This window comes from Gracilinanus agilis, chromosome 3 (assembly GCF_016433145.1).
Source record: "Gracilinanus agilis isolate LMUSP501 chromosome 3, AgileGrace, whole genome shotgun sequence".
NCBI classification, from domain to species: Eukaryota; Metazoa; Chordata; class Mammalia; order Didelphimorphia; family Didelphidae; genus Gracilinanus; species Gracilinanus agilis.
The window spans coordinates 590,800,127-590,828,056 of NC_058132.1; the positions used below are offsets into that span (position 1 = coordinate 590,800,127).

General features: G+C 38.2%; 1 protein-coding gene across 1 annotated transcript in view; it reads right to left on the reverse strand.

Annotated features, from left to right (window-relative positions):
* ENOX1 (ecto-NOX disulfide-thiol exchanger 1) overlaps positions 1–26,895 on the reverse strand; it is a 388,236-nt gene extending 361,341 nt beyond the window's left edge. The window contains exons 1-2 of the mRNA XM_044669387.1: positions 26,830–26,895; positions 25,216–25,353 (exon numbers count right to left, since the gene is read on the reverse strand). Coding sequence (XP_044525322.1) covers positions 25,216–25,353; positions 26,830–26,842 — 151 coding nt within the window. The 5' untranslated portion in view covers positions 26,843–26,895. The remainder of the gene's footprint in view (positions 1–25,215; positions 25,354–26,829) is intronic.
* Positions 26,896–27,930: the final 1,035 nt, after the last annotated feature.

Here is a 27,930-nt window from a genome sequence, read left to right on the forward strand (position 1 = left end):
TTAGTCTTTTTGCCTGAAGCTAGAGGAAGGGGCCTGAGAAGCTCAAAATTTTTGATCTGAGCAAATTATAATCTGAGGGGTAACCAATACTGATGAAACTTGGTTCCTGACCAGATCAAATTCATCCTTTTTTTTTTAAGGGTAATTCTGAGACATCTATTCTTATTGTGTATAAATGACCCTGGTTCTATAAAAGATAAGAATAAAGATTGAAAATGACCTTAGTAATGTGTAAACTGATCTGTGATCTTAGCAACTGAGATGTTCCCTCTAGAAATGTGAATCCCAATCCATCCAGCCTACTTGTCTGTCTTACTCTTGTTCATATCTTCTCATATAAATAGAATATTTATTAAGTGCTTGTTTTGTGCCAGGCACTGTGCTAAATTCTGGAGGCACAAATATAAACAAATGAGACAGTTCATACCATTAGAAGGAGCTCACATTCTAATGGGAAAGCACACACACACACACACACACACACACACACACACACACACACACACACACACACAAAGAGGANCACACACACACACACACACACACACACACACACACACACACACACACGGGTATTCAAGGGAAAAGTTGACTACTGAAGAGGTGAAAAGGATTTCATTTGAGCTCTGACTGAAGTAAGCATGGTTGGGGCCCCTCATAAAATGGTGATCCAGCCTAGGGACTAGATAATCAGATGACTATTTCTTTCCCTCTTTTGATCTGAATGTTGCTTGTATGGGTTGCATGCTAATCATTATTAAAATAAGAGTTAGCTCCCCAGGGCAGAGAGTGCCTCAGGGTGGGAAGAAGTTTACCCCAACATGCTGAAAGGCTTCTTTACTTTGACCTTGATAAAGGAGGGTGGGTTAGGAAAAGAGAGGATGATTCTTCAATTATGGATGAAACTTCATAAGCATAAGTGCCCATAAAAATGGGTTATTTTAATGATGAATTTTTAGAGGCACATCCCTAACCTCTGAGGATTATTTCAGAGAAAGCATTTTGTCACACTAACTGCCTTTTCTGTCAGGGACAGAATGTTGGATGGTATAGACCTGTGGGTCTGGCCCATTATGGATTTTCTTATATCTTATATGCTACTAATATTATTAAGTGCTATATGTAAGTGATGACTGTGATATTCCAACCATAACCCTTAAATTAATAATATGAACAAAAGAAGTGCCATTTTGGTTCCTATCCAATGTGAACTTTTATGGATAGGACCCAATTTAACCAAATATATTATGAGCAACTATGTGTCAAACCATACTTTACAGTATTGAGATCAATAAGAAGCAATGTTAGAGACTGGATATGGACAGGACCAAATCCTATTTCCTACTCTTCAGTTCAGTGTGTATGTGTGTTGGGGTAAGGTGGAAGGAAGTAATGCTCAGGTAATAGAAAATTCATAGATACGGCACATCTGAATATGTTCCCCTCAAATTCTCTCTTTACCTCGTTGGACTGCTAAGGCTTCCTCTTCATATTGGAAGGAAAATAGTTACCAAAATGAGGTACAGAATGGTTAAACCTTATGTTAATAATCATTTATATACAAGCAAACCTGCAGTTGTTAACACAGCCTAGAAAAAGGAAGAGGGATAATCATCTGGGGTGAGTGAATGAAGCATTAAAATGGAAGGCAAGATAAACAGATGCCCGAGATACCAATAGTATACTAGAAAAATGGTTGGCTCTCTTTTTAATGAGAACTCCACAAGCCTTGCTAATGTATTTCCTAGAACAGAGAATTCAAAATGCTCAAGAAGGATTGTCTATTTATTTACTCAAAGGCGACAGATCCCATGGTATTAATAACAAAGTCTTCCCCAGTGAGCCCCTGCTGTTGATGTTTATAGGGCTGCAATTACAGAAATAGGGAGCTTGGTGAAAAGGGAAATGACACCATCCACATCAGCAGGATCCCTTTTGATTATAAAGAATGAGAGGCAGATGGTGAAGATTCTTCATTGAAATAAACATAAGGAGGGCTGAAATGTTATTTTTGAGATTGACAGATATGTATTCACACAAATACATGTGCATATGGCATATATGTTATATATAAGCATATATGTTCTTAGATATCATCAAGTCCTATCCCTTCATTTTACAAGATCCAGAAACTGAGGTCCCCAGAGGTTCTCAAAGATAACAAAATTAGTAGCAGAAGCCAGATTTGAGCCTAGGTTTTTTAATGAGAAATCAGATACTCTTCCTATGGGACCTCATTCACTGCCTCTACATTTCAATGACTCTGTGTGGATCTCAGATGAAGCAGAAGATGCTCTCGTGGCCCTTCTTTCTGTCTTGGTGAGATGACTTTAGCACTGCCTTCAGCACCACTTGCTGGAATGTCTACTTGAGGCATTCTCTATTATACTACCAAGTGAAAGCATGCTACTGATGCACTCAGCTGATCCCAATAGGGACTGTTTGCCACCTTCTTCAGATCTAGGAGGACTGTTATCTATGCTGTCATAGAAATACAGGGAGAATGAGGATAGCAACCCGTCCAGACAGTCTCTGGATGAAGAGCTGAAATAACTCAGTTTCTCAAACACAAGTGGGCTTTTTTAAGGAAAGATGTCCAGAATAAACAAATACCCCCTTAAATGTTGAAGGCTTTTGGGGACTAAAGGAGAGGGGTGGAATTGCCTATACATGGCGTTCAAAAATGAAGCAGAACTTTCTGAGCCAGGGCATAAGAAAAAAAAAAAAACAGAAATCTAGCAGAGACAGAATTTCAAGGAATAAGCAGGTCCTTTTCAGCTCTCACCAAGGATAGACTTACAAGGGATTGATATGGCTAGAACAGGTGGCTAAACGTGTGTTCTCTCAAGCCAACCACTCCTTTAGAATGATCCCCAAAGGGAGGCATCATAGTGTAGGAAAAAGAGTCCTGGACCTGGAGTCTGGAGATGTGCTTTCTACTCTCAGCCAGGGTATGCTTCTATGATTTATTAGGTTGAGAAGAGAAATGTCAAGACAGGCAAAATCCATTCGATCTAGCAGCTGCAGAGTATCACATGAAAGTTATTGGCTTTAAACAGCAATTTCATTTGTTTCATCCTTATGGGGAAGCATGTTTGTGCATAGAAGTTGACTCAAAGTCACTAAATTTACAAAGAAGAAGACAAACCATTGCTTCTCCAGATTCTTCATTGCTAACACCAGAGATCATTCTCTAGAGGAGCCCTTGCTCTGGGGTGCTGCTGTCCTGACTGGTGACTACCTCTCCTAAAATACTATTTCAGGAAAGCCTCAGACCTACTTCACTTCATCCCCTCCTATCTGGTCACCTGAACAGCCACCTAGTCATCTTCCTTGATGTTCTTTGTATATCATTGCTTCTCCTTTCCCTAGCCCTGCTCACTGTCCATGGTTTTGGAAGCACGAACCATGATAAAATGAACTCTGCTACTGCTCCTGGATAGGGTATGTTAACCTATTCTCATTGGCCCCTATAACTTTCTAGATCAAAGTCCTTTCTTGGCCAGCACTCCCCTCTTTATGTTGTTTCTCCCATTAGAACTTAAATTACTTGGGGGAAGGGGGGTGGATACTGTCTTTAACTTTATATTTGTGACCTAAGACTTAACACAGTACTTGACAATAAATGATTTTTAAATCATATTTAAAAAAAATAAACCCAAGAATATTTGAACACTACAGATCATTTTTAATGTAATGGACACAACCATTTACATTTCTGTTAAACAATTTGGTTGCCTTTGCTTCACTCAACTCTTAATTAGAAATATTTGAAATTTTGTTCCATTCTATTAAAGTTGTTTTGGGAGATTTAGCCTTTGCAAAAAGAATTCAGATGACCAGTAATGCTAAAATCAAGAAGTCTTTATTTGGTATGTTTTAATTTACACAGTGGAAAATCTGAGACTTAAGAGGATACTCTAGGGAAGAGTCGATAGCGCAGAAGGCAGGGCCAGCAAGGAAAGGAGAATCTCTTGGGCATTCTCAAGCCATGGCAAGAGAAAGAAGGAGATTCAGTGATGGATACAGAGAGACTTTTCCTTGCCATTGGTGCACCTCACTTCAATTTACTGAACCCTCTTCCTAATGATGAGCTGAAGTGATTTTCCATAAGAATTGCTCATACTGAGTAGAAGAGCAAAGATTCAAAATCATATTCCTTTGGATTAAATTTCTGGGGTAGAATTTTAGGGTATAAGTTATGATCTACCTTCACTGCAAATTATTTTAAGCCCTTACCTTCAGTCATAGAATCAAGACTAAATATCAGTTCCAAGGTAGAAAAGAGGTAAGGGCTAAGCAATTAGGGTTAAGTGACTTGTCCTAGGTCACACTACTAGAAAGTATCTGAGGTCAGAATTGAACCCAGGACCTCCTGTGCCCAGGCCTGGCTCTCTATCCACTAAGCCACTTAGATGCTCCAGCTCTACTTATTTAAAACCACTCCAGAATTTTGTTGGATACTATTTAAACTAATATTTACTTCATATCTGGAACTACGCCCTAAAAAATAAGCTACTTTCCATCAAAAACATACATGTTTTGAGGGCCTCTATTTTTTCACCAATTACTTTAAAAATCACAACTAAAATTACTTCTAAAAATCATGAAGTAATGTGTCACTTTTATGGCACTTTTTTATTATAAATGAATTTCAAAATGTTATCAATTTTTATTCTCTGAAATTCACTCTAATTTGATTCTTTTGGGGATTTTACAAAGAATTCTAAAAAACGAAATGTATCTGTGAGCTCTTTGTTCTGTAATTGTGTGATCATGGTCTCTGGCCAGAAGAAATGAAATTCTGACCAGGTATTGCAGTTCATATGTCAAAACCTGAGCTAATTTTAACCTTAACTAGAGGAAAGATTTTGGAAGCTCCCACAAGAAATGTCATATGAGAAGACTAGCTGGATTTGGAAAGGGGAGAAGGGAATCACGTTTAACTAAGTACTAGAATCCCTTAGAGATAATATTACTGTAACTGATAAGCAGAATCCACTGGATGTCGCATACAAGACTTTTAAAAGCATTTGGCAATGTTTTATAGCAGGAATTAATGGACTAAAAATCATCAAAGAGGAGGTATGATAAAATATTGCATAATATTAAAGCAACTTAGGAGAAAGACACAAAAGCCAAGCTGTAGATGGAAGTTATTTCCACTTGGAGAGGTTCTCTACATGAAGTATTCTTGAGATTAATAATAAAAGCCATATGAATGATATAGGCAGGTATATTCTTAGTGAAAACAGCAGACTTGGAAGATGAAGGCAAAATGAAAGCCTGAATCAATAATGAAGATGAAGGCTGCCAGGATTAAGTGGATTGGGGTCACTTAAGGGACTTGAGCCAGATAAAGGACACATCCAAACTACTATGGGAGAAAGGAAGATACTTTGCTTATAGCAAAAGACTAATCTTGCTAACTGGCATAATCAGCCAGAATGCTAAATAGGAGAAAGATTTAAGCAGAAAAAATGCTTAAAATGCAGAAGTCAAATTGAGATGAAAGACAATAAGGATTGAATGCAAAATAGCTGTGGAAGAGAATAATATGAAGTAAGGCAGGAAAGAGATACTGGAGCCAGATTACTAAACTGAGGAATTTATATTTTATCCTGGTGGCACCAGGGTTAGGTTTAGGATTAGAGTTAGATTCAGAAGTCGGCTCTACTGAAGATTCTGCAGTAGGCAAGTAACACAGCCAAACCTGGGGTTTGGGAAGGTTGTTTGCAGGGCACTGTGGGAAGAATAGATCAGAAAAGAAAAAGACTGGAAATAAGATTAATTGGGAAAGTAGTTCATAGTCCAGTTGATGAAGGACTGAACAAAGGAGCTGATCATATGAATCATTGGTAGCACTGCTTCTCTTTTAGTTCTCCTATACATCTAACCACTTCTCAGTTCTTTTTTTGGGGGGTTAGTATCAATTTGCTAAGCATAGTTGTCCTCCAAGACTCAGTCTTGGCTCCTCTTTCCTTCTCCCTATTTTTTATCCATGATGATTTCAAGGATTCTTAATAGGTTCAGTTATGATCACCATAAAGAGGACACTGAAGTCCAAAAATCCAGATTTAGTCTTTTCTCTTGAATTCTGGCCTCACATCTCTAAAATTCTATCCTTGCATCTTTATGTGCAAGTTAGACATCTTTATATGGATGTCTTCCTACAATCTCAAATGTAGCAAGTTGAAAAAAAATTCACCATTCTCTCATTTTCCCCAACCCCAAATTGCTCTTCTTCCAAACAAACCTATTTCTATTGGTGGTACTTGAATTAAAAAAAAAACCCTGACCTTCCATCTTAGAATCATTGGTTTCAAGGCAGAAGAGTGGTAGAGATTAGGCAATGGGGGTTAAGTGACTTGCCCAGGGTTCACAGTTTGGAAGTGTCTGAGGCCAGATTTGAACCCAAGACCTCCTGTTTCTAGGCTTGACTCTCAATCTAGTGAGCTACCTTAATTGCTCCTGAACCTGAATTTTTGACAGTCTTCTAGTTTCAAAATCCCAGAGTCATGTTAAAGTCTTTCTTACAAAGAGTGACCATATACTATCAATTTTTATCTTCACAACATCTTTTACATCCATTCTTTCTTCTCTACTCACACCAGCATTGTACTGGTCTATTCTCCTCATTACTTCTCTTGGACTATTCTAATAGCCTCTTGTTTTGTCCTTCAGGCCTTCAATTGACTATTTCCTTTCCTGGCCAATGTTTTTCTACAAAACTACCAGTTATCTGGCTTGATTATGTCATTACCCTGCACAAAAATGTGCCATGACTCGCCGCCATCTCTAAGAAAAGTTACAAATTCCTCATGCTACCATGTAAAGCCACCTGGTCACTATCAGCCTTTCCTGTGGTTTTATTTTATGTTTCTTCCTTCTAAAGTACATAATAATAGCTACCATTTATATTGTACTCACTAAGTACCAGGCACAGTGCTAAGTACTATACAGGTATCTCATCTGATCCTGACAACAACCCTTTGCTGTTATTCTCCCCCTTTAAAAAAATCTTTACCTTCCATTTTGGAATCAATACTTACATATTGGTTCCAAGGCAGAATAGTGGTAAAGACTAGGCAATGGTTAAGTGACTAGCTCAAGGTCACCCAGATAGGAAGTATCTGAGGCCAGATTTGAACCCAAGACCTCCCATCTCTTGTCCTGACTCTCAATCCCCTGATCCACCAAGCTGACCTATTTTCCTTATTTTACACTTGAGAAAACAAACAGAAATTAAGTGATTTTTCAGGATCACAGAGCTAATAAATATCTTAGGCTGATTTTGAATTACAGTCATCCTGAGGCCAAGTCCTCTATCCATCAACCTGCCTTTCTGGATGAACTAGTTCTTTCTATATTTCAACATGCCATTTAAAAAACTTTATTTTGCTATTCTGAAATTAAACACAAAAATACACAAGAAGACAATTTGCTTGACTAAGTTTATTTGTTAACAAGGTTTTAATCTATTTTTTCTTGCCTTTCTTATTCAACATGACATTTCCCACCTTCATCTATGTGGCCTGTACTGTTTTCTCATAAAGGCCTTTCCAAATTTATTCCTTTCAGGCCTTAGTTCAGAAGCCACCATTTCTACTTGGCCTTCCTGATTTTCTTCCTTTTCCCTAGACTGTTCCTTTTTTTCTACAGCATGTTGTCTGATTGCTTCCCATCAATTCTTATCTTTTCTCTCCTCTTGAGGAAGTTCTCTGAGGACAGGGACCAATTTGGTTTTTATTCCCAGTACCTAGCCCAGTGCCTTGTACATAGTAGATGTTTGATAAATATTTGTTGAATTGAGTTATAGGATTCACTCGTCCCCTGTGCCTAGGCTCTTCTTATTGTCTTTCTCTCTACTTCCTGGCTTCCTTCAAGTCCCAGTTAAAATCTTACCTTCTATCAGAATCCTTTCCCTTCTTCCTTAGTGCTTTCCTTCTTAATTATTTCCTGTTTATCCTTTTCCAAGCTTCTTTGTACATAGCTGCTGTCTCCTCCATTAGACTCTCAGCTCCTCAAGGGCAAGGACTGTCTTTTGCTTTCCTTATCTCCTCAGCACTAAGCGCAGAGCACAGGAGAGATTCTTAATAAATCCACATTGGCTGACAGACTGATAGGAACATATGGGGTTATTCTCAGGAGAGGTTTACTAGACTTTGATCTGTAGCCCCTCTGTGTATTTCTGGAAGCCCCCTAAATGAAGAAGTAACATGACAAAGGATTGTTAAGGTTCCAAGCAGAATAATGATAACAGGCATTTGCACAGAGCGTTAAAGTTTACAAGATATTCTGCATACGTCATCCCATTGGCACCTTTTGACAATTCTCTTAGGAAGGGGCTGCAGCTATCATTACTGTCATTTTTAAGATGAGGAATCTGAGGCTCAGAGGAATAGTCTCTCCACTAGTTAGCTGAAGAGGTGGCATCTGAACCTACATCTTGCTGCCTCTAAGGGCAGCATTCTGGGGTGATATCTGACCAGAGTTCTTTCTGAATTCAAGTCCAAGACTTGATCCACTATGCCACAATGTCTTCCCAAACTAGCCAGGCATGTAATAAGCGTCTGCCCAACCAATTTAAAGACAGTTAATGCTGGACTTGGAAATATCACTTTACGCTGTTTGAAGAGGCTGCCCATACATGATTCCATTCCACACTCACAATGCTACGAGGCAGGCAGGGGAGTTATTATTATCGCTGTTTTATGGATGAGGAAAATGAAGCTCATATAAGTTATGACTTGCCCAAGGTAACATGCCTAATAAATGGTGGAGCTAGTACCAGAATCTAGGGCTTCAGGTTTCTTGGACGGGGCTCTTCCACCGTCAGTAGAATACTATCTCCTCTCTGGCCTCAGGGTATAATTTATAAGGGCAGAGCTCTTGCTGAGTTCAAATGTAGCACCATGAGTGGGAGCAGAACTCACCCCCTCGTCTCAGGAGATGAAGAGAGAAGGGAAAGATCAGTTAAGTTCATCTTGAGACAGTAAACAATTGGAATGTAAGAGATCTAAACATTATGTCCATTCTCCAGGTCTCCTTTCTACATAGATGAAATTTTTATTCATAGAAATGACAAGATAATAATAGTAATCTACTTTAGAAGCTGTAGAATTATTTGAGATTTTTTTTTGCCATCTTTTAAACTTGTAAGAATAAAAATGCTAAGGTATAAAAGAAACATTTATTTTCTTAGAAGGTATTTATTTATTCAATGATTTTCATATATGTTATTGTTGTTGTTGTTCAGTCATTTCAATTAGGTTCGATTCTTTATGACCCCTTTTGGGATTTTCTTGCCAAAAATACTAGAGTGATTTGCCATTTCTTTCTCTAGCTCATTTGACAGATGAAGAAACTGATACAAATAGGATTAAACTACTTGACCAGGTAACACAGCTAATAAATCTGAAGCCAGATTTTTTAATTCGGCAAGATCTATCAATCAAATCTTTTGAAATATAGCCAGATAAAATAAAGTTCATTTATCTCTTTGGATAAAAACTGTAAATCTGTAATCTACTTATTGGCTTACTCTTTCAAATTAATGGGAAGAACCATTGGTCCTTGCTTATTTCCTTTCCAAGCCTTAGAATGAGACTTGATGATATCCAACACTCTTGCCAGTCTTCCATGTTCAAAATCCTGGAGTCACATTAAACTCTTTTTTCTTTCCTCATTCCTTGTAGACAATCAGTTGCAAAATACTATCAGTTTTACCTTTATAACATCATCTCTTGCATTCATTCTCTTTTCCCTAGTCACACTGGCTTCATCCTGAAACCTTAGAATGAGCCAGAAGGGTAATAGAGCTAGGAAAGTACCTGAAAGTTCTCATGCTAGCTGCTGATTCATTAAAACAGTCTAAAAATTCACTACAGCCCTTGGAGTGACACTGAGACCAACTCTGGAGCCAACTGCTATGTGCTTCACAAGTCTAGAACCAACACTCTTTTGTAAAATTATGCCAGTAGTGCCAAAGAGAATGAACTGAATATAGCAAGGAAATCTAAGAACAACAATAGATTTTGGATTTTTTTGTAGTTATACTGGGGGAAAGATGAAAATCAAAGAATTATATTTAGAGACATGGCTGAACTGCTGAGTTCAAATTTTATTTGGTTTCTCTCTTTTTTTCTTCTTCTTTCTTCCAAGAGTGATCTTAGGGCCAAAAAAGAGGGGGTGGGGGGAGGCTAACAAAAGGTTGATTTCTGATATAAGTAAGGAGCTAGTAAAAGAGCAGCTAACTGCCTTTGATGAATTCAAAACACCAAGCTCAAAGGAACTACATTCTAAAGTGCTGAAAGAATTTTTGGAATTGACTGCTAAACCTTTATTAGAAATCTTTGAAAGACTATAGAGAAAAAGAAGTTTTACAAGGGCAGAGAAGTACAAATTTTGGGGAAAAAAAGAGTGAAGTCCACAAACTATAAGCCAATGAGCTTTATTTAAAATGCTTGCTAATGGCTAGAATGAAACATAAAATGTATGGTCAGTGACCATCAAAAAAGGGAAGTAGTCATTTCAAAGACCCAGCATAGCACAGTAAGAGTAGATCATGAAAGTCTCATCTTACAATGGGGATTGCAGGGAGAATAGAGCAGGCTAGACTGCTTGAGACTGAAAGATGGCAGGATGGGATTCTAAAGATACAGTTGACCTAGATTTTAAACATTTTACAATGTTCTTCGTGCAACCATTGTGGGCAGGATAAGAAATACAAGCTAGATAATAGTATTGTTAGGTAGCTTTAGAATTGGTTAGATTAATCAATAGTCAATGTCCACTTGGGAGAAGTTTTCTTCTCCCAAAGTGCTCCAGAAAATTAATGCTTGGCCCTGTGATGCTGAAGAGAGTGGGAAAGAATGAAGACCCAGGTATACATTTATGAAATTTTCAAAAGATACAAAACTAGGAAGGATAGTGAAAATGTTACATGACTCTCATGATTTCAAAGTATCTTGAAAGGCTAGAACATTGAACTGGATCTAATATGATGGATTTCAACAAAAATAAAGTCTTATACAATAAAAAAAATCAACTTCACAAGTAGAAGATGGGGGAACCATGGCAGATAGAAGTTTAAAAAAGATGTGAGGATGGAAGGGCTCAGTGGACTAAAAATCAAAATGAATTTGAGATGTTTCTTATAAGAATCTACCTTTTTTTCTTTTCTTTATCAATGTTCATTCTGAATTTTACTTATCTATGTGTCTTTTGTCTCTTATTAGATTGTAAACTCTTTGGGGGATGGAATTATGTTATTATTTTTGTGTTCTAAATGTCTAGCACAAGCTTCATGTAAAGATGACAATAACTGTATGGTAAGTTGCATTCAGAATAAATTATTTAAAAAAGATGTGACATCTCAAGATCCAAGTAAGATCAATATACCACAATAGCTTTTTTTTTAAACCCTTGTACTTCGGTGTATTGTCTCATAGGTGGAAGATTGGTAAGGGTGGGCAATGGGGGTCAAGTGACTTGCCCAGGGTCACACAGCTGGGAAGTGGCTGAGGCCGGGTTTGAACCTAGGACCTCCTGTCTCTAGGTCTGCCTCTCACTCCACTGAGCTACCCAGCTGCCCCTCACAATAGCTTTTTAAAAGAAGCAAAGATTATTGAAAAGCAAAAGCTTGTCTAATTTATCATTTTCTCCTATAAGTATGAAATTTAAGGTTAATCCCTGAACCTCTTCGGGTCTCATACCTGTCATCTTCTAAAGAAGGGGTTGGAATTGATCTCTAAGGTGTTTTCAAGCTCTAACTCTATGGGTCTTATGATATTTCATAATTTGGGCAGTAAGATATTATAATCATCATGGAAAATGTTTTCAAAAGTCAGTGATGGTACTTAATGGAGAAGGTCCCAGACAGTTTGATTTAAATTTTATACTAATTTTTATTTATAAAAATGAAACCTTAAGCTGGCTTTCTGCTTGACCTAGCAAATGATTCCTTTATCCTCTGTGCCTTAATTATATCATCTATGACACAGAATCAAAGTGTGACCTCATTCCTAGGATTTCTGAAATCTTAGAGTCATTTAATAATAAAAATAAAACTGTCTAGACCTGTGATGGCAAAACTATGGCAAGTGTGCCAAAGATGGCATATAGAGACTTCTCTGTGGGCATGTGAGCCATCGCCTGCTGGAGTTGCTCCATTTTCCCTCTCCACCACGCCTTCCCATCCCTTTCCCCAGGAGCTCAATGGAAGTGTTTATTCCCTTCCCTAAGGGGAGGGCCTGGACTATTACCCTCTCTTTCTTCCTCCCCTGTCTGGCATAAGGTAGGGGGGGGGACCTCATTCTAGGGTGATGGGGCAGGAGCACACAGTGTCTAAAAGGTTCACCATCACTGGTCTAGACATTATGCTGAAACCAAGAAAATGGGAGATGGTACAGAAAATGTGGAAAAATAAGCTTCAAGTTGATTTTTATTGTTATTCTTAAAAATGCTTTATCTTATTCATATGAAATTATTTATAGTTATTTATACAAATTTATTAAAATTTGTATGTATTATTAAATATATAAATAAAATAACAATTTGTAGAAATAACATTTTTTAGTTTCCATATACCAATGTGATACATTATCATTCATCTTTTTCACTTATATATTAAAGTTATATTTTTTTCTTTATAAAAGGTCTAAATTATTTTCTATTATGAAGCTTAATAAATACAGGCATGTAGGATAATAGAAGGAGGGTTGGATTTGGACTCAGGACCCAGATTGAACTTTCAGCTCTGACACTTGATGCTATAAAATCCTTGGGTGATTCACTTAACCTGTTTGGAATTTAAGTGAGTAGGGTGGACTAGAGAACCCCTGAGGCTCCTTCTGACTCTAAATCTATGATCTTATGATATGCTAGAAAGAAAGCCTTCTTTCTGTATCAAAAACAAGAACCATTTACAAACTCATGCAAGAGTGGCAAATGATGCCCAATTTTCAACAGGGAGCAATAGTGCAGTTGTCCTTCTGTGAACATAAGTTGGATCCTGGGGGTTATAGCCCTTGCTAAGGCTAGAAAACTGCAAAATCTGAAATTTTATTTAATTGTTAAGAAATCAGAAATAAATATGTACTAAAAAGAGAAAAAATAAAACCACTGAAAATGAAAAGATTAGAAAAAGCAAAGTGTTTTATGAATTGCTGAGAGCAGAGAATTAATTTATTTTTCTCCAATAGAAACACTCGAACAATAATAGAACCTCACTGCCTTCTTGGTCTTCATTTGGCTTTAAGTACAGATACAACATACTCCCAGAAGTATTGGCACTCCTGGCTGCTTTACTGTGACACAGCCAGGGCAGACATGCCTAAGGCTAAGCAAGAGATAATTACAGGCAGAAGACTTTTCAGGGGACTTATTTTTTATTCTTTTGAAAGAGAGATAGGGACAAGGTATATGGTTTATCCCATACTCCAGTGATTTCTATTTTGTGGTTTGTGAATCCTTTGGTGCAAGATGTTTGAGCTAAAAAGTCCTTAATGGTACCTTAACCAGTAAATAATTTCCCAATTATGTAACATGTATTTTTCTTCTGTTACAACAAGCACGTGCAAGTTTAAAGCATTACAAGTTTGTAAATTTTAATTTAGAGTTTTATTGGGATAAAGTTGTCATCTTAGTTATTGTAAGCACTTAATGAATAAATCCAAAAAATATTAGGAGTAGTATATTAAATTACCCCAGAGGGGGATCAATGCCTTTTGTTTTTGTTGTGTTTTGTTATTTTGTTGTCACAGAACAAAACATTTTCTGCAAACCACTGCCATACTCAAAAGAAAGCTATCCTAGCCATAAGACAGAGGGTAAGAAGGATTCAGAGGCAAAGGAGGTGATGAGAATTTAAAATGAGTTAGGAGACATTTGAGTATGAAGCAAAGACCACATAATTCATTAATATTTTGACAGAATTTTATACTTTTTATGAAAGGTCAATAATTACCCCCTTTTATAGTGGGTTTAAAATTTTTGTTTATTTGTTTTTGCTTATATGTTTGTTGGTATGAGTCTGTGAGTAAGGCAAAGTCTATCTTTCATTTCATTTTGTGCTAAAAGGAATAATAAACTGGAGAAGTTCCAGGCGAACTGGAGAGACCTCCGGGAACTGATGCAGAGCGAAAGGAGCAGAGCCAGAAGAACTCTATACACAGAGACTGATATACTGTGGTAAAATTGAATGTAATGGACCTCTGTACCAGCAGCAATACAATGACCCAGGACAATTCTGAGGGATCTATGGTAAAGATGCTACCCACATTGAGAGGAAGGACTGCAGGAGAGGAAACATATAAGAAAAACAACTGCTTGAACACACGGGACGGGGTGGGCATGATTGAGAGTGTGGACTCGAAACTACCACACCAATGCAACTACCAACAATTTGGAAATTGGTCTTGATCAAGGACACATGACAAAACTAGTGGAAATGCGCATCGGCCAAAAAAGGGGTGCAGGAGGGGGGGTTGAAGGGGAAAGGTGGAGCATGAATCATGTAACCATGTTAAAAATGAATATTAATAAATGTTAAAAAAAAAACAAAGGTAAGGGTTTTAAAACTTTTTCAGTGTTTTTTCTTACAATATTCCACAGGAGTTGTAGTTATTCCCATTATCCAACTGAGGAAGAAATTAAGTCTTAGTAAGGTCAAGAGTCTTGACCACTTGCTAGATGTGTGGCCCTGGGCAAGTCATTTAACTGCTCTCTGCCTCAGTTTCCTCATTTATAAAATGAGAATGAAAACCATCACTTACCTCCCAGGGTTGTTGTGAAGATTACATGACATCATAATTAAAAAGCACTTAGCTCAGTGCCTGCCTAGCACTTGGTAAGTGTAACACAGATGCTATTATTATCATCATTAATATTATGTGGCTTGCCTAAGACTGCATAGTAAAGTCTAAAGAGCTAGCATTCAAAGCCAGGTCTCTGCAGAGCCTTAGTCCACACTATTTGTTCTACTCTACTATTCTGCCTCCTGTCTTGGAACAAACTCATCCTGGCTAACATCTTGGGATCTGGGGCTTAGAACCAGACGACAGATGAAACTGATGACTGTAGAGATTAGGTCATTCTGGGAAATGTCCTAAGATATGGAAAAAGCAGAACAAGGATAAGAATTCCTTTCTTCTGATTCTGAATCTCAAAATTATATTAACTAGCAATATGGCCTTAGGCAAGTCCCTTCTCCCTCAGTCTTTACTGTATCTCTGTCTATAAATCAGGGATAATAAGAAGACCCACATTACAAGGAGGGTGTCAGGGGGAGTTGAAATTATGCACGTACAGTGCTTCGCAAACCTGAAACATAACATTGGTTTAGTTTCTGTTGTCATGCCTGGCTGTCTCCTAGAGAAAATGAATAGTAAAAGCACATGAGGAAAGAGTGCTGGTCAAGGAGATCTGGGTCTTGCTACTGAGGTCACTTACATTTTTGAACTTCAGTTTCTTTAACATGTAAGACAAGAAGGTGAGATTCTAGCAATCAAGTTGTTGTTGAGTTGTGTTCAACTCTTCCTATTTGGGATTTTCTTGGCAAAGATAGTAGAGCAGTTTGCCATTTTCTTTTCCAGCTCATTTTACAGAAGAGGAAACTAAGGTGAACAGGTTAAATGACTTGTCTAGGGTCACACAACTAGCATGTTATCTGAGGCTGGATTTGAACTCATATCTTCCTGACTCCAAGCCTGGCATTCTATCCACTCGGCCATCTCCTGGCCAGTTATCAAGTAAGTTAGCACACAGGCATACTACAGGCACTGAGAAATTCCAAAGATAGCTTTTCCCAAGAGACCTTATACTTTATATAGAAAATATTCTTATCCAAAGGTACATCAGACTCTAAAATTCTGATTTCTGCCCAAAAGGTAGCAGGAGCATCATCTTCATAAAGTACATCATATTATATATTCAGTGCTTGAATATCCATCACTAAACTTCATGGGAAATTCTGTTTTCAAGTTCTCAGTGACATAAATAAAGCCCATAATTATTTATTAAACAACTATAACTTATTTTTATTATTGTCACATTTATTAAACACCTACAATTGCTGGGCACTAGGGATACACTAAGAGGCTCCTACTTTATATTTTTATTGCCTTTTATTTTCCCATGCTATAACCATGGACCAATAACTCTATTTCTGAGACTCACGGAAATTTCCAAGAATAGTCTTTGTAAAAGGCCAGCTATCTACATTAGAGGGATGCAGTGGATAGAGCAACAGACCTGGAGTCAGGAAGGCTCATCTCCCTGAGTTCAAACCTGGCCTCAGACACTGACTAGCTATGTCACCCTGAGCAAGTCACTTCACCCTGTTTGCCTCAGTTTCTTCAGGTGTAAAATGAGATGGAGAAGGAAATGGCAACCTACTCCAGTATCTTTGCCAAGAAAATCCCAATTGGATCACAGAGTTGAACACAACTGAAATGACTCAACACCAACATCTGCATTAGATAAGGGAAGCCCCACAAAGGATTATTTCCAGTGCCAAAAACGTAAATCCTTGAGGAGACAATATCCAATTGGAGCACTGGATTTGGGATGCAAAGTCCTTCCAAGGAAGAGACTAGTTTCTATTTTTCTTTCACTATAGAAAGTATCGCATATATGTAATAAATGCTTGCTGACTGACTAATGGATTGAAATGAATGAAACATTCCCTAGCCTAATTGGTAGCAGATTTGTAGATTATACTCAACTGTTCTCAAATCCTGGGACACTTAATTGATGACTATTTGTGCTTGCCTGCTCCCGCTATCTCTGAATGTGCACAAGGTCCAAGACATCCCCTGCCATCTCCCTAATGTGGAGAAGCAGCTAAAGTGTCTGGCTTTCAGACGACACGCTTTTCATCTCTGACCTCAATTATTATCCAATGCAGCACATGCACCCTGAACAATGCGTCTGATGACAAAGGCAATGAGGCTAAGCCACATTTCTCATTCCCTTTGGCTAGTCCTCCCTCTCCTTCTGTAATCTGGGCGTGATTCCTCAAAGGCTTCAAAGATTAAAGTCCTCCTCTGATGAATCCTCCTTCATGAAGGCTCATCCGACAGAACATATGATTAACTCAGCAGGGACTCTCTGGGTCAATAAATACACACACACACACACACACACACACACACACACACACACACACACACATGCACAAGCACAGACCCAAAACAAAACAAATAAAAAATAATCATCTCTTGGTTATCCTAGTAATTGGGATTTCCACACTGCTGGTTCCAAACTGCAATGCTTATGATAGGCTATGGATAGTCTCTCCTGTTTTCTATGTTGATGACTTTGTCCAAGTGTTGCCTTTATAAGCATAATTTTAGCATTCACTTCTCATAGTCTTGGTTTTGAATTTCCTTTTTTCGGTTATTCAACTTTTTGGCTAGTGGAATTGTCCAAGGTAGTCTATTCCGCCTCTTTCACATTCTACAGGTAAAATGTCTAAGACTCAGAGAAATTGGCCAAAGCCAATGACAGAACCAAAGGCTCCATCACTTTCAGGCCAGTTGGTTTTCCACCATCCCAGACTATTTAATTCCATTTCTGTTGGGCCAGGTGGATATATACCTTAGATTGCTGCTGCTTCTGTTCTTTTAATGGAATGTCTCCAGAATCCCTATTAATTAGTCAGAACACCATAGATCTAGAGCTTGAAGGAATCCTGAAGGTCGTGTAATCCAGCCCAATCAATTTAGACTTGAGAAATAAGCTCAAAGAGGCTGTGACTTCCTCAGAGACACACAGATAAAAAATAATCCCAAATCAGGGTCTGTACAAGGAATCAGGAGAGGGATGAATTCCCAGTTCAGCTCCATTATATATTCGAATACAAGAAGATATCCTTGAAAGATAATTTCTAGTGAGATTGAATAAATGACTAACTTGATACACAGTTAGGAAGTATCTGAGGCCAGATTTAAACTCAACATCTCTTTGTCTCTAAGCCTGGCTCTCAACCTACTCAGCCACCTAGCTGCCCCTCCTCTCTGAACCTTTTGATTCCTTCATTCTTTTTTTTTTTTTAAACCCTTACCTTCTGTCTTGGAGCCAATACTGTGTATACTGTGTATTGGCTCCAAGACAGAAGAGTGGTAAGGGCTAGGCAATGGGGGTTAAGTGACATGCTCAGGGTCACAGGGCCAGGAAATGTCTGAGGCCAGATTTGAACCCAGGACCTCCCATCTCTAGGCCTGGCTCTCAATCCACTGAGATACCTACCTGCCCCCCTGATTCCTTCATTCTTAAAATGGGGCCTCATCTAAAATCTGAGGGGTTTGGACTAGATGGTGTCTATAAACCTCTGCAGTTCTATGAAGCCAGTATTTTCCAGAGATTAAGAAAAAAATGGTACACGTGTTCCATCATGGTATGTATTGTGGGTATCAAGAGATTTCTGTCCAGCTAAACACTGAGTATAGCTACCTCATAGGGACCATTACATTTTGTGGTATTTATGTCCCAACCCCAGTCTAATCATTGCTTTTATAGTCAGGATCACAGAAATGCTTCAGCTGGAGGAAAGTTTTCCTGTCCATTCCCAAATCAAAGGATGGTGTTTCTGCAACTACAGAGCCCTTGGAGGACTGGCCTTTCTAACTATAGCTGGGCAGTTCCAACCTCACTAGAATTTGGCCTTACTAGGTTTCCTAGTCTCCTTCCTAGGCTGAGATCTACATCATGGGGACTACGACATTTCAGTGGCACTGTTTCAGCCTTTCTCTTCAGGGGAGGGAGGGCAGACTACCTGCCTTGTTCCCTTTGCCATCCCTAAATCCCTAAAAAGAGTCAACAAACCCAAAAAGCAGAGGCACAGTATATCCATGGGGTGTGCTTTTGGTCAACTTTTAGAATCCTCTTTTAAATTGTAAATGACCTTGGGAGAAACATCCCTTAAAGCATCAGTTATCACCTTTTTACAATTTAGCTACCAGTCAGCTGAGAACAAGAATGGGACACTGGAGAGGTGTCTGATGGGGATAGGGGTGGGATTTAACTGAGCCAGGCAGGGGGGCATCAAAAGTAAGGCACTAATATAATTAGAGAAGGGGTAGAGCCTTGAATACCTACTTTGACTACTTTACAATTCTATGGAAACCCTTCCCTCCACCCCACCTAAGTATGCCCTGTGAAAGGATCTTATTTATTTATTACTTTAGACATGAGGAGCAAAGGCTGCTCATCTCTGAACCACTTGAATAGGGCTTGGGCACCTACAAAGGCTGAATCCTCCTCTTGCCATGTTGCCTATATCCAAATAACATCTCTTTTACTCTCCTCTCTTCATTTTCTCCTCATCTCCCCTTTTTCTCTCCCCCTCCCCTTCCAATAGCTCATAAAAATGAAGGAGCTTTTTAAGCATGAAGCCAGAGGCAAAAAAGGTCTGATGTTTCTGCTGGGAAGTTATATGTGTCTTATTTTACACTGGAGTTATATTCAACCTAAATCCTGTTAGTTTTGTATTTCATTGCTTCCAATTCTGCTTTTTTTACTTGATTGGATTTATGTACTGACTCTAATTCATCTTCTCTGTTTTCATGATTAAAAAGCTCCATTTGGTTGCTGCTTTGTGTGAGATTTCCTTTTTTTTTAAAAAAAATGTTGAAACCTATCCCCTTTTCTGTATTTATTGCCCTGCTAAATCATATTCAAGGACTTGAAAGCAAGATAGCCATCACTAATTCATTGCAGTCTACCTGATACTACTAATCTCCTCCTGGGTATCCCCTAGATAGTAACAGTCAAGTATCTCTGTATTCCAAACTCTAAGCCCAGGAATCTTTGGGAAGAGCCCTCAACTTCAAAGAGAATTTCTAACAAAGATTACAGTCACAAAGAATTAAATATTTAAATCCATTTTCTGGCATTCAATTTTCTATAATAAAATTCTCCTCTGAAACCAAACCTAAAGTTCTATCCAATGATATTTATTTATTTTTAAAAGACAGTCTAAAGACAGCAGTGGCCCTTGGCAAAACTGAAATAAATGTTTATGAGAGTTGGCAAGCAAGAGCAGAAAGAATCCTGGATTTGAAGCCAGAGAATAGGATCAAATGCCCACTTTGAATCTTAATACCTTTGGGTGACTTGGGTATCTGGGTCTCAGTTTCTTATTTGTAAAATGCACAAGTTGAAGTAGATCAGAAGTTCTTCATTTGAGATCTATAAACTTGTGCGCTTTTTTAAAACAATTGACAACTATTTCAAGATTATTTGTGGTGTTTGTAATCCTATGTATTTTATTACATGCATTTAAACATATTATTCTGGGGGAAAGTCCATAGGTTTCATCAGACAGCCAAATGAGTCAGTCATATAAAAGATTGAGAAAACTCAGAGAAGGGGATCTAGATAAATTTTAAATCAATTATCATATGAGGTTTGTCTTAGGCTCTTTCCTTCCTCATCACCACTCTCTTTGCCCTCTTACTCCCATTCAAGATGCCTAAATTCCATCAGGGTCCCAAAGAGACCTATTACCTTTATCTGTCTAGTTACTCAGGGAAGAAGGGACTAGATCAACTCATCCTGAGTAAGGCAAAAAGGACTGAGGCATGTGTGTGTGTGTGTGTGTGTGTGTGTGTGTGTGTGTGTGTGTGTGTGTATGAGAGAGACATCTATCCATCCATCCATCCATCCATCCATGTAGCCATATATCCATCTATCCATCTAACATTTTAAAGGATCCCAAGAGATGTTATACAATTCAGAGGAATGAATCAATAATGGTGAAATTACCAGGATCAGTTGGGGGAATACTTTTCAGCAGAAGAGTTTCTCAACATCAAATTATACTAAATAGGAAGGATACTTAGCCAGAAAATAAGCCCTATAGAAATACAATGAAAATTGTACCATAGAATTAAAGTAAAACTTTTTTTCAAATATGGCCATATTCTCTTCTCCTTGAACCCCTTGTGTAAGAGTTGCATTATGAAAGGGCATTCTTTTAGGTAATTTTCAGCCTGACTGTATTATAGGAATGCATGCATATAATACGGTGAATCCATAATGCAAGAATGAACTATTACAAGAACAGAAAATGCCAATGAATAACAAGTAGAAACAAAGGCTACAGAAGCAGAGAAGACATTATACAATTATTAACAAGAGTCTATCTTTACAAATGAAAGACTTTGACATTTGCCCAGATCAAAAATTCAATTTTATAGCACCAATAGATAAGAGATTAAATAGTGTATAGATAACATCAGACTGGTATTTAAAAGGTTAGCAGTGCTTAGAATTGATTAGTCACTGGCACCAAACTGTAGACATGATGGTCTGATGGAGGAAAGGCCAGAAACTAGAATTGCCTTGAATGGTTTTGTTTCATCTGTGTGTATGTTTATAGGTCTACATTTCTGTACGTGTACACATGCATCAACACACATGTACTACATGCATGTATTATATATACATCTATGTATATATGCAAAACAATTTTGACAGAGTGAGAAGTGAGCATTTTTCCTATAGTTCGAAACATATGATGTGCATACCAGGTTAGGACATTGTGCTTAATAATTAAACATCCGTTGGCCAGGAGATGAGAAATTAACATTTATATCATGAGACTAAAAGGTCAGTATTGTAAGGATAGAAAGTGGTGTGTGTGTGTTAAGCCAGGAAGGATTCACAGTGCCACAGTGCTATATATAACCACAAAGAATTTCCATTCTCCATCTCAAAGATAAGGAAAGCTAAATAGAGCTCAACCCTTTCCCCACTTTTTAAAAAGATTTGAGGAAGAATATCTTCATGGTAAATGCTTAAAGCAAGCATTTCCATTGATGCTATCATCTATGAGCAGTAGCTACTCAAGGTTAGAACAGCTCCAAGGAACTCCTGATGAAAAAGGCAATCCACTGTCATAAAAGGAACTGATAGAGTCTGAATACAGATTGCATACCATTCTTCATTTTATTTGCTCCACAAATTTTTATCTAGAATAAGTGATATGTGTCTTCTTTCACAACATGACAAACATGAAAAAATGTATTGTATGATAATACATGTATAATCTATATCATGTTACCTGCCATCTTGGGGATGGAGTAGCAGTGGGAAGGAGGGAGAGAACATGGATCACAAAATGTCAGCAAATAATTATTAAAAATTGTGTTGACATGTAAAAAAATTTATAGCTCTCCTTTGTCTTGGCCTTTGTCAAACACAAAGTATTGAGAATTATTGCTCAGAACTACTTTTGTCATTTTGAGGATAGCTTTCTAAAAACACTCAGGTTCCTAAAACTACTCTCACAGATGCTTAAGCAGGACTAGTGATGGTTGACTCTGTTTCCATGTGGGCTGCTTTAGCTGTCTGTCTTGTCTTACCCTTTGGTGCTACATCTTATCTATTGGTGCTATAAAATTGAAGGAAGTCAGGATGGTCTGTAAGGTATTTTCCCTGGACTAATAAAGAAACCTAATTCTTTGTCAGCAAGGAAAATCTTTTGAAATAAAGTGTTTAATGGTAGTAGAGGCTCCAGGCATGCCTTTATATTAGAGGTTCTTACCCTGAGGCCCCTGAAATTCAAAATATATATCCTGATGACTACATTTTGATCTAATTGGTTTCCTTTGTAAATTCTATGTATTTTATTTCCTATATTTAAAGGCGTTATTCTAAAACAGGGATTTATAGGCTTCCCCAGGCTTCCATGACACCAAAAAGCTTAAAAACTCTTGTTCTCTATGCCATCATCAACTAGTCTCTGATTCCTGAACTAGATAACTGAATAGAACATGGGAGGTTGTGAATAAGAAGCACCATCCTACTTTAAGAATTCTGGGCCTCCTGGCAAAACTTGCATGATCTTGCCTCAGCCAAAGTCATTGCACAAAAAAAATTATTAATTTGTCATAATATCTGTGGCAAAACCCAGAAATAATCTTGTTATACTATAACATTCCTCTTATGGAAATAACTGCCCCCCGCTTGTTGTTCCATGTAACATTTTGTTTTTGAGGAACCAATTAACAGTTTTAGGTGAGCTCTGGTTATACATGTAGAAAGGGACCAAATATAGGCGATACTAAAGAAAAAGGAATGTGAAAAGAATTCCATCCTGAGATGGCATAAGGAGTTCTATTTTTGTAACTTAAACAAATGTGGCTAGATGGTGTCAGAGAAAGCTAGGCTATGTATAATTAAATTGGGAGGTTTGGGAAATAATGAAAGAGAGCCAAGTCAGACCCCAAAAGGTTCAGAGACAGTTTAAGCAGTTTGGCTAATACAGGAGATAGAGAATGTAATTCAGTGCAGACACGGTAAATCTTCTATAACGAGCAGGGCTGTAATTCTTTTCATGGTAAGTTGTTGGGAAAATCATAAATTGGTCATGGTTAAAACGTCAGAAGTCTCAGAACCATAGGAAAAAATAATGAATTGTTGAGGATATGGTTTACTCCAGAAGACACAAAGTATTGAGGGAACAGAGGAGGAGTTGGGAAGATTAAAGTAATTTCCAACCTATTAATATTTCAATTAGGAGACTGGAAAAATTTGGAGGGCAAAAAAGAAAATGTCCACTTATTAATTCAATGAAGAAAATGTCTAGTGAGATTAGCCTAAAGGTTAGAGGGCCTAGGAAACATGTGATCAAAGGGGACCTCCAACCAGAAAATTTCATCTGTAGGTACTAGAAATGGGGAGAGAAAATAATGCTGTTGCTGATTTACTGATACTTTGGTAGTGTGCTCAAATACCGTGCACGCGCACATACACACACACACAGTATCTTTAGGTCATTCTAACAGATCTGACAAATAGTATTTTTTTGGTAGTGCCATTAAGTACAATCTTTTTTACAGATTATGAAGTGCTATGATGAATAGACTGATTTTCTTTCTTCTTTCTTTCTTTCTTCCTTTCTTTTTTTCTCTTTATGATCTTTCTCCCCTCTCTTTTCTCATATAATTTCACTTCTTCTATGACCATTATTTCCAACATCAACTTAAAAAGGAAAATACCCATTTTAGATACCCAGGCTATTAGAGCACTCTTTCTAAGGGCCAATGACAGCAAAAAGGAAATGAAATTTTTCTGGCATTCTTTATCGTTTTCTTAAGATCACCCAGGTTGCACCCCCAGCTCAGAGTAAGAGGACTTGCTAGTTAAGAATTTGCTAACTCCTTCTCTAATAACAAGACACTGACCTCCTGTCAGCATACAACATATGCCCAGGACATGTATATCCCCTTGTAATATATGTCCTCATACTATTTGAAAAGAACTACAAGAAGAACCTCTGCCATTTGAGTAGTTCTTCTAGGGATGATTTCTAGGTTAGCATGGATGGAGAATGAAAGGGCATGGATGGGTAGCAATCTGTGCCACTGGAGGGAGGGAGTATCCATATGACTTTTGCATACATTTAGTTAGGGACTATTTATCATTTAACAATACAATTTTCTATGCATGGGTTTTGTCGACTTAAAGATGTGTAAAATCCTTGAAGGCATAATCTCTACTTGTCACCTGTAGCCCCCATGTCAAAAAAGGACAGTCTTGGGCATAATGAGTAAATACTGAATTAATTAAGATTTTTTAAAAAATCAGGTCAGGAATCTTCTTTACTAATGCAGAAGTATTCCATCTTCAGATCCAGCCACAGAGCATTGTCTGGGTCACTGAGAGTGAATGGCTAGAGTCATACTAGAGTCTGGCTTAGACAGTACTAAAAACCAGTCCAGCTTCCATTTCCACAATGCTGAATTCTTCATAACTGTGGAAATCTTCTATAATATCTTTGTTCCAATATTCTTTACTTCAACTAACTTCAAAGAATAAGCCATAAGTGTAGACAACTTTTGATTCCCAGGAGAAGACTGACAAGGATGTGATGTGGCCATCAGGCATGGAGGTAGGTTGGGGAGGGGGGTGTCATAATTACATTGATTGGGACAGGTACAATAATGGGACATACATTCTCAGAAAGAGGCAGGATGATACAACAAAGTCATAAACCAAAAGATAGTCTTAATATTGTGAGGGCTCTGTAGACAAGACCGATAATCAGGAATTGGATGCTTTCTCCCCCCCCCCCCAACATATTCACTACCCTTGGCAGTCCCCATCATCATCTCCAAATACCAGTGATGACACAGGCGATGATAGAGGCTATCTTTAGGCTTCTGTACCCCCAACTCCCACTCCAGGGCCTTATAGAAAGCTTACCTGACACAAGCTGCTGCCCTGCCAGGCCCACTGGTACCATCCCCAAGTTATTCATGGCGGTTGCCCAGGCTGTTGGATCGGTGACGGACATGTTCAGCTGTGTTGTATCTATTGCTATACTTCCCAAACCATCAGCTGCTGCAAGGGGAAAAAAAACAATAACAACAACAAACAAATTATAAGTTGGAGTCAACAGGCAAGAATGTTTGTTTTAAAGGAAATTATGTTTCCAGAGATGTGAGGCTTCATTTACCACATCCCCATACCACCAAAAAATAAAGCACTGTAATCTACAGCAACACTTTCCCCAGACATAAACATAAAGAGTTTCTGAATGAGTTCTGAGAAGGAACTTAATGACATGTAGTTTATATTATACACAACGAGCTATTACTGAGGCACCCCTGGAAAAGAGGAGAAAAGCACTTCCTTCTCCTGGTGAAACAACATTAGTTAAGTTACAAGGAAGCAGCCTTGTTGGAGAAAAAAAAATAGCAGATCTAAAAGTCAGAAAATCCAGATTTTCTTTCCAAGATCTGCCATCTTGGGAAAACCACTCCCCCTTTATGTACCTCAGTGTCCTCATCTATAAAATAATGCCTGTTCTGTGTATACTTCATAGCATAAGACTATTACTAGGAGGACCAGGTAAGAAAAAGCATATGAGTTACTATGATAAGCAAAGCAGGGATATTTTTCTTTCTTTTTTAAAGAAGTCAACTCAATCACCAGCCTAAAAGTAAAGACACTGGTTTTCAGACATGTATTTTTGGAACAGGTGATTCTCAGTGACTAAGAGTTTCACAAATAGTTATCAACATCAAAATGCTGTTCAAAATATTTCATTTGAATTGTTCCCAATGCACCCCCCCTTAAAAATATCAAGGATCTTCTTCTTCAAACTCTTCATTTCACTACTTTAAAGGAAATGAAGTATCTATATATATAGCAGTTCCATCAGGGTTGAGGAGGGAAGTAGAATTTTTCCAATGGCACTTGAGCAGCAACTGCTGTGGGTGTCCAGTATGACTTTGATTTTAACTCCCCTGAGGGACCAACACCATTCTCCAATGGGGAAGGGTTAAATGTTGGTGCAACACTAGGTAAAGGTGAAGTAAGGGAGTGTAAGACTATAATGGGGGAAGGGTAGATGTGGTAGTATTGGAGACAAGTTAGAAGACTGAGTATTGCAAGGGGGAGTTCAATCCATCTTTCATTATGCCAATTGTTTGATCTCATACCCTCTGGGCTCCCGTCCCAAGTCTCTTGGGGTTCTGCTTTGGTTCTTCAGGGATTCCAGCTTCTACTTTGGAATCCACTGATTTAGAGCATACATAACTTGAACTTCTCCACAAGCAAGGCTTCCATGACCACATTCTCTTGCCATTAAAAAAACCACCCATTTAAAAGAAGGAGTGGAATAGAAAGAAGGGAAGCTAAGAATGCTTAATTTGGTTTAATCCTAAATCTAGCTTTTATGAGAGGTCCACCCCCTGATTTCCTTTAGGCCCCAGGGAACATGGGCCATTGTTTATTTTCATGGCTAGACAAACATTCCCAATCAGAGCCCTATGATGGTGTTGCTAAGGTGTTCTGGTAGTCACCAGTATTTACCTGCAGCCATCATTTGGGTGAGTTCCTTGGGCCGCTCTTTGACACTTTCAACTTCACGCTCCTCTACAATTGCATTATAAACACCTGGAGGTGCAGGAGCCCTTTGGTTAGTATGTGCAGGGTCCACAAGGAGATCATCAGGCTCTACAAAGAGGGGATGAAAAGACTGATAAGAAACTAAATCCAGTCTCCTTCAAGGGAAGAACTACTGTCTTTTCAAAACAAACAGCCAAATGAAAAGAAACCCACTTCCAGGCAATACAGAACTAGTAGGAGTCCAGTAAAGTACCCTTAACTAAGGACTAGCCCATCTGTGTTCTGTGACAGATTAATGAAGAGTACCATTTGTGAAGATGTCAGATGTCCTGCCTCCAGCTCACATGTCTTCACAAATGGGGTCTTAGGTTCAACTCCTCTGAAGCTTTCTCTGTGTATACACATACACACATCAATGGAGTGGGCTGACTAAGAATTTAGCTTTCATGTTAAGAACTTAATTCACCCCATAAGTTTGGAGAATAGTTGCCTACAAAATATGTTTAAAGATAAAAGGAGTTGAGAGGAGTGTAAAAAAAAAGCATCATGGTGTACAGAATAGGAACTGAACTTGTAGTCAAGAAGACCTAGATCCAAAATGCATCACTGAAACTTACTACCAGGGTATCCAAGTTCCCTCCAAAGCTCATTTTCTTCATCCATAAAATGAGCACAATAATCTCTATAGTGCCTACTGCAAAAAGTTCCTGTGAGGCTCAAATGAAATAATTTATGTAAAAACAACTTTTATAGACTTTAAAGGTGAACCCAGAAAATGAAGGAAATGCAATAATAAATAATGGCAGATACTGAATAAAAGATGATAATGTTCCATTTTGAAAGATCTTGGGTCTAGCTGGGAGCTAGAGATATATCTTTGGGGTTTTTTTAAACTTTCATTGTAGAAGCAATACTCAATATTGGTTCCAAAGCAGAAGAGCAGAAAGGGCTAAGTAATTGAAGTTAAGTGACTTGCCCTGGGTCGCATAGCTAGGAAGTGTCTGAGGTAAGGTCTGAACACAGCATTTCCCATTTCTATAACTGGCTTTCAATCCAGTGAGCTAC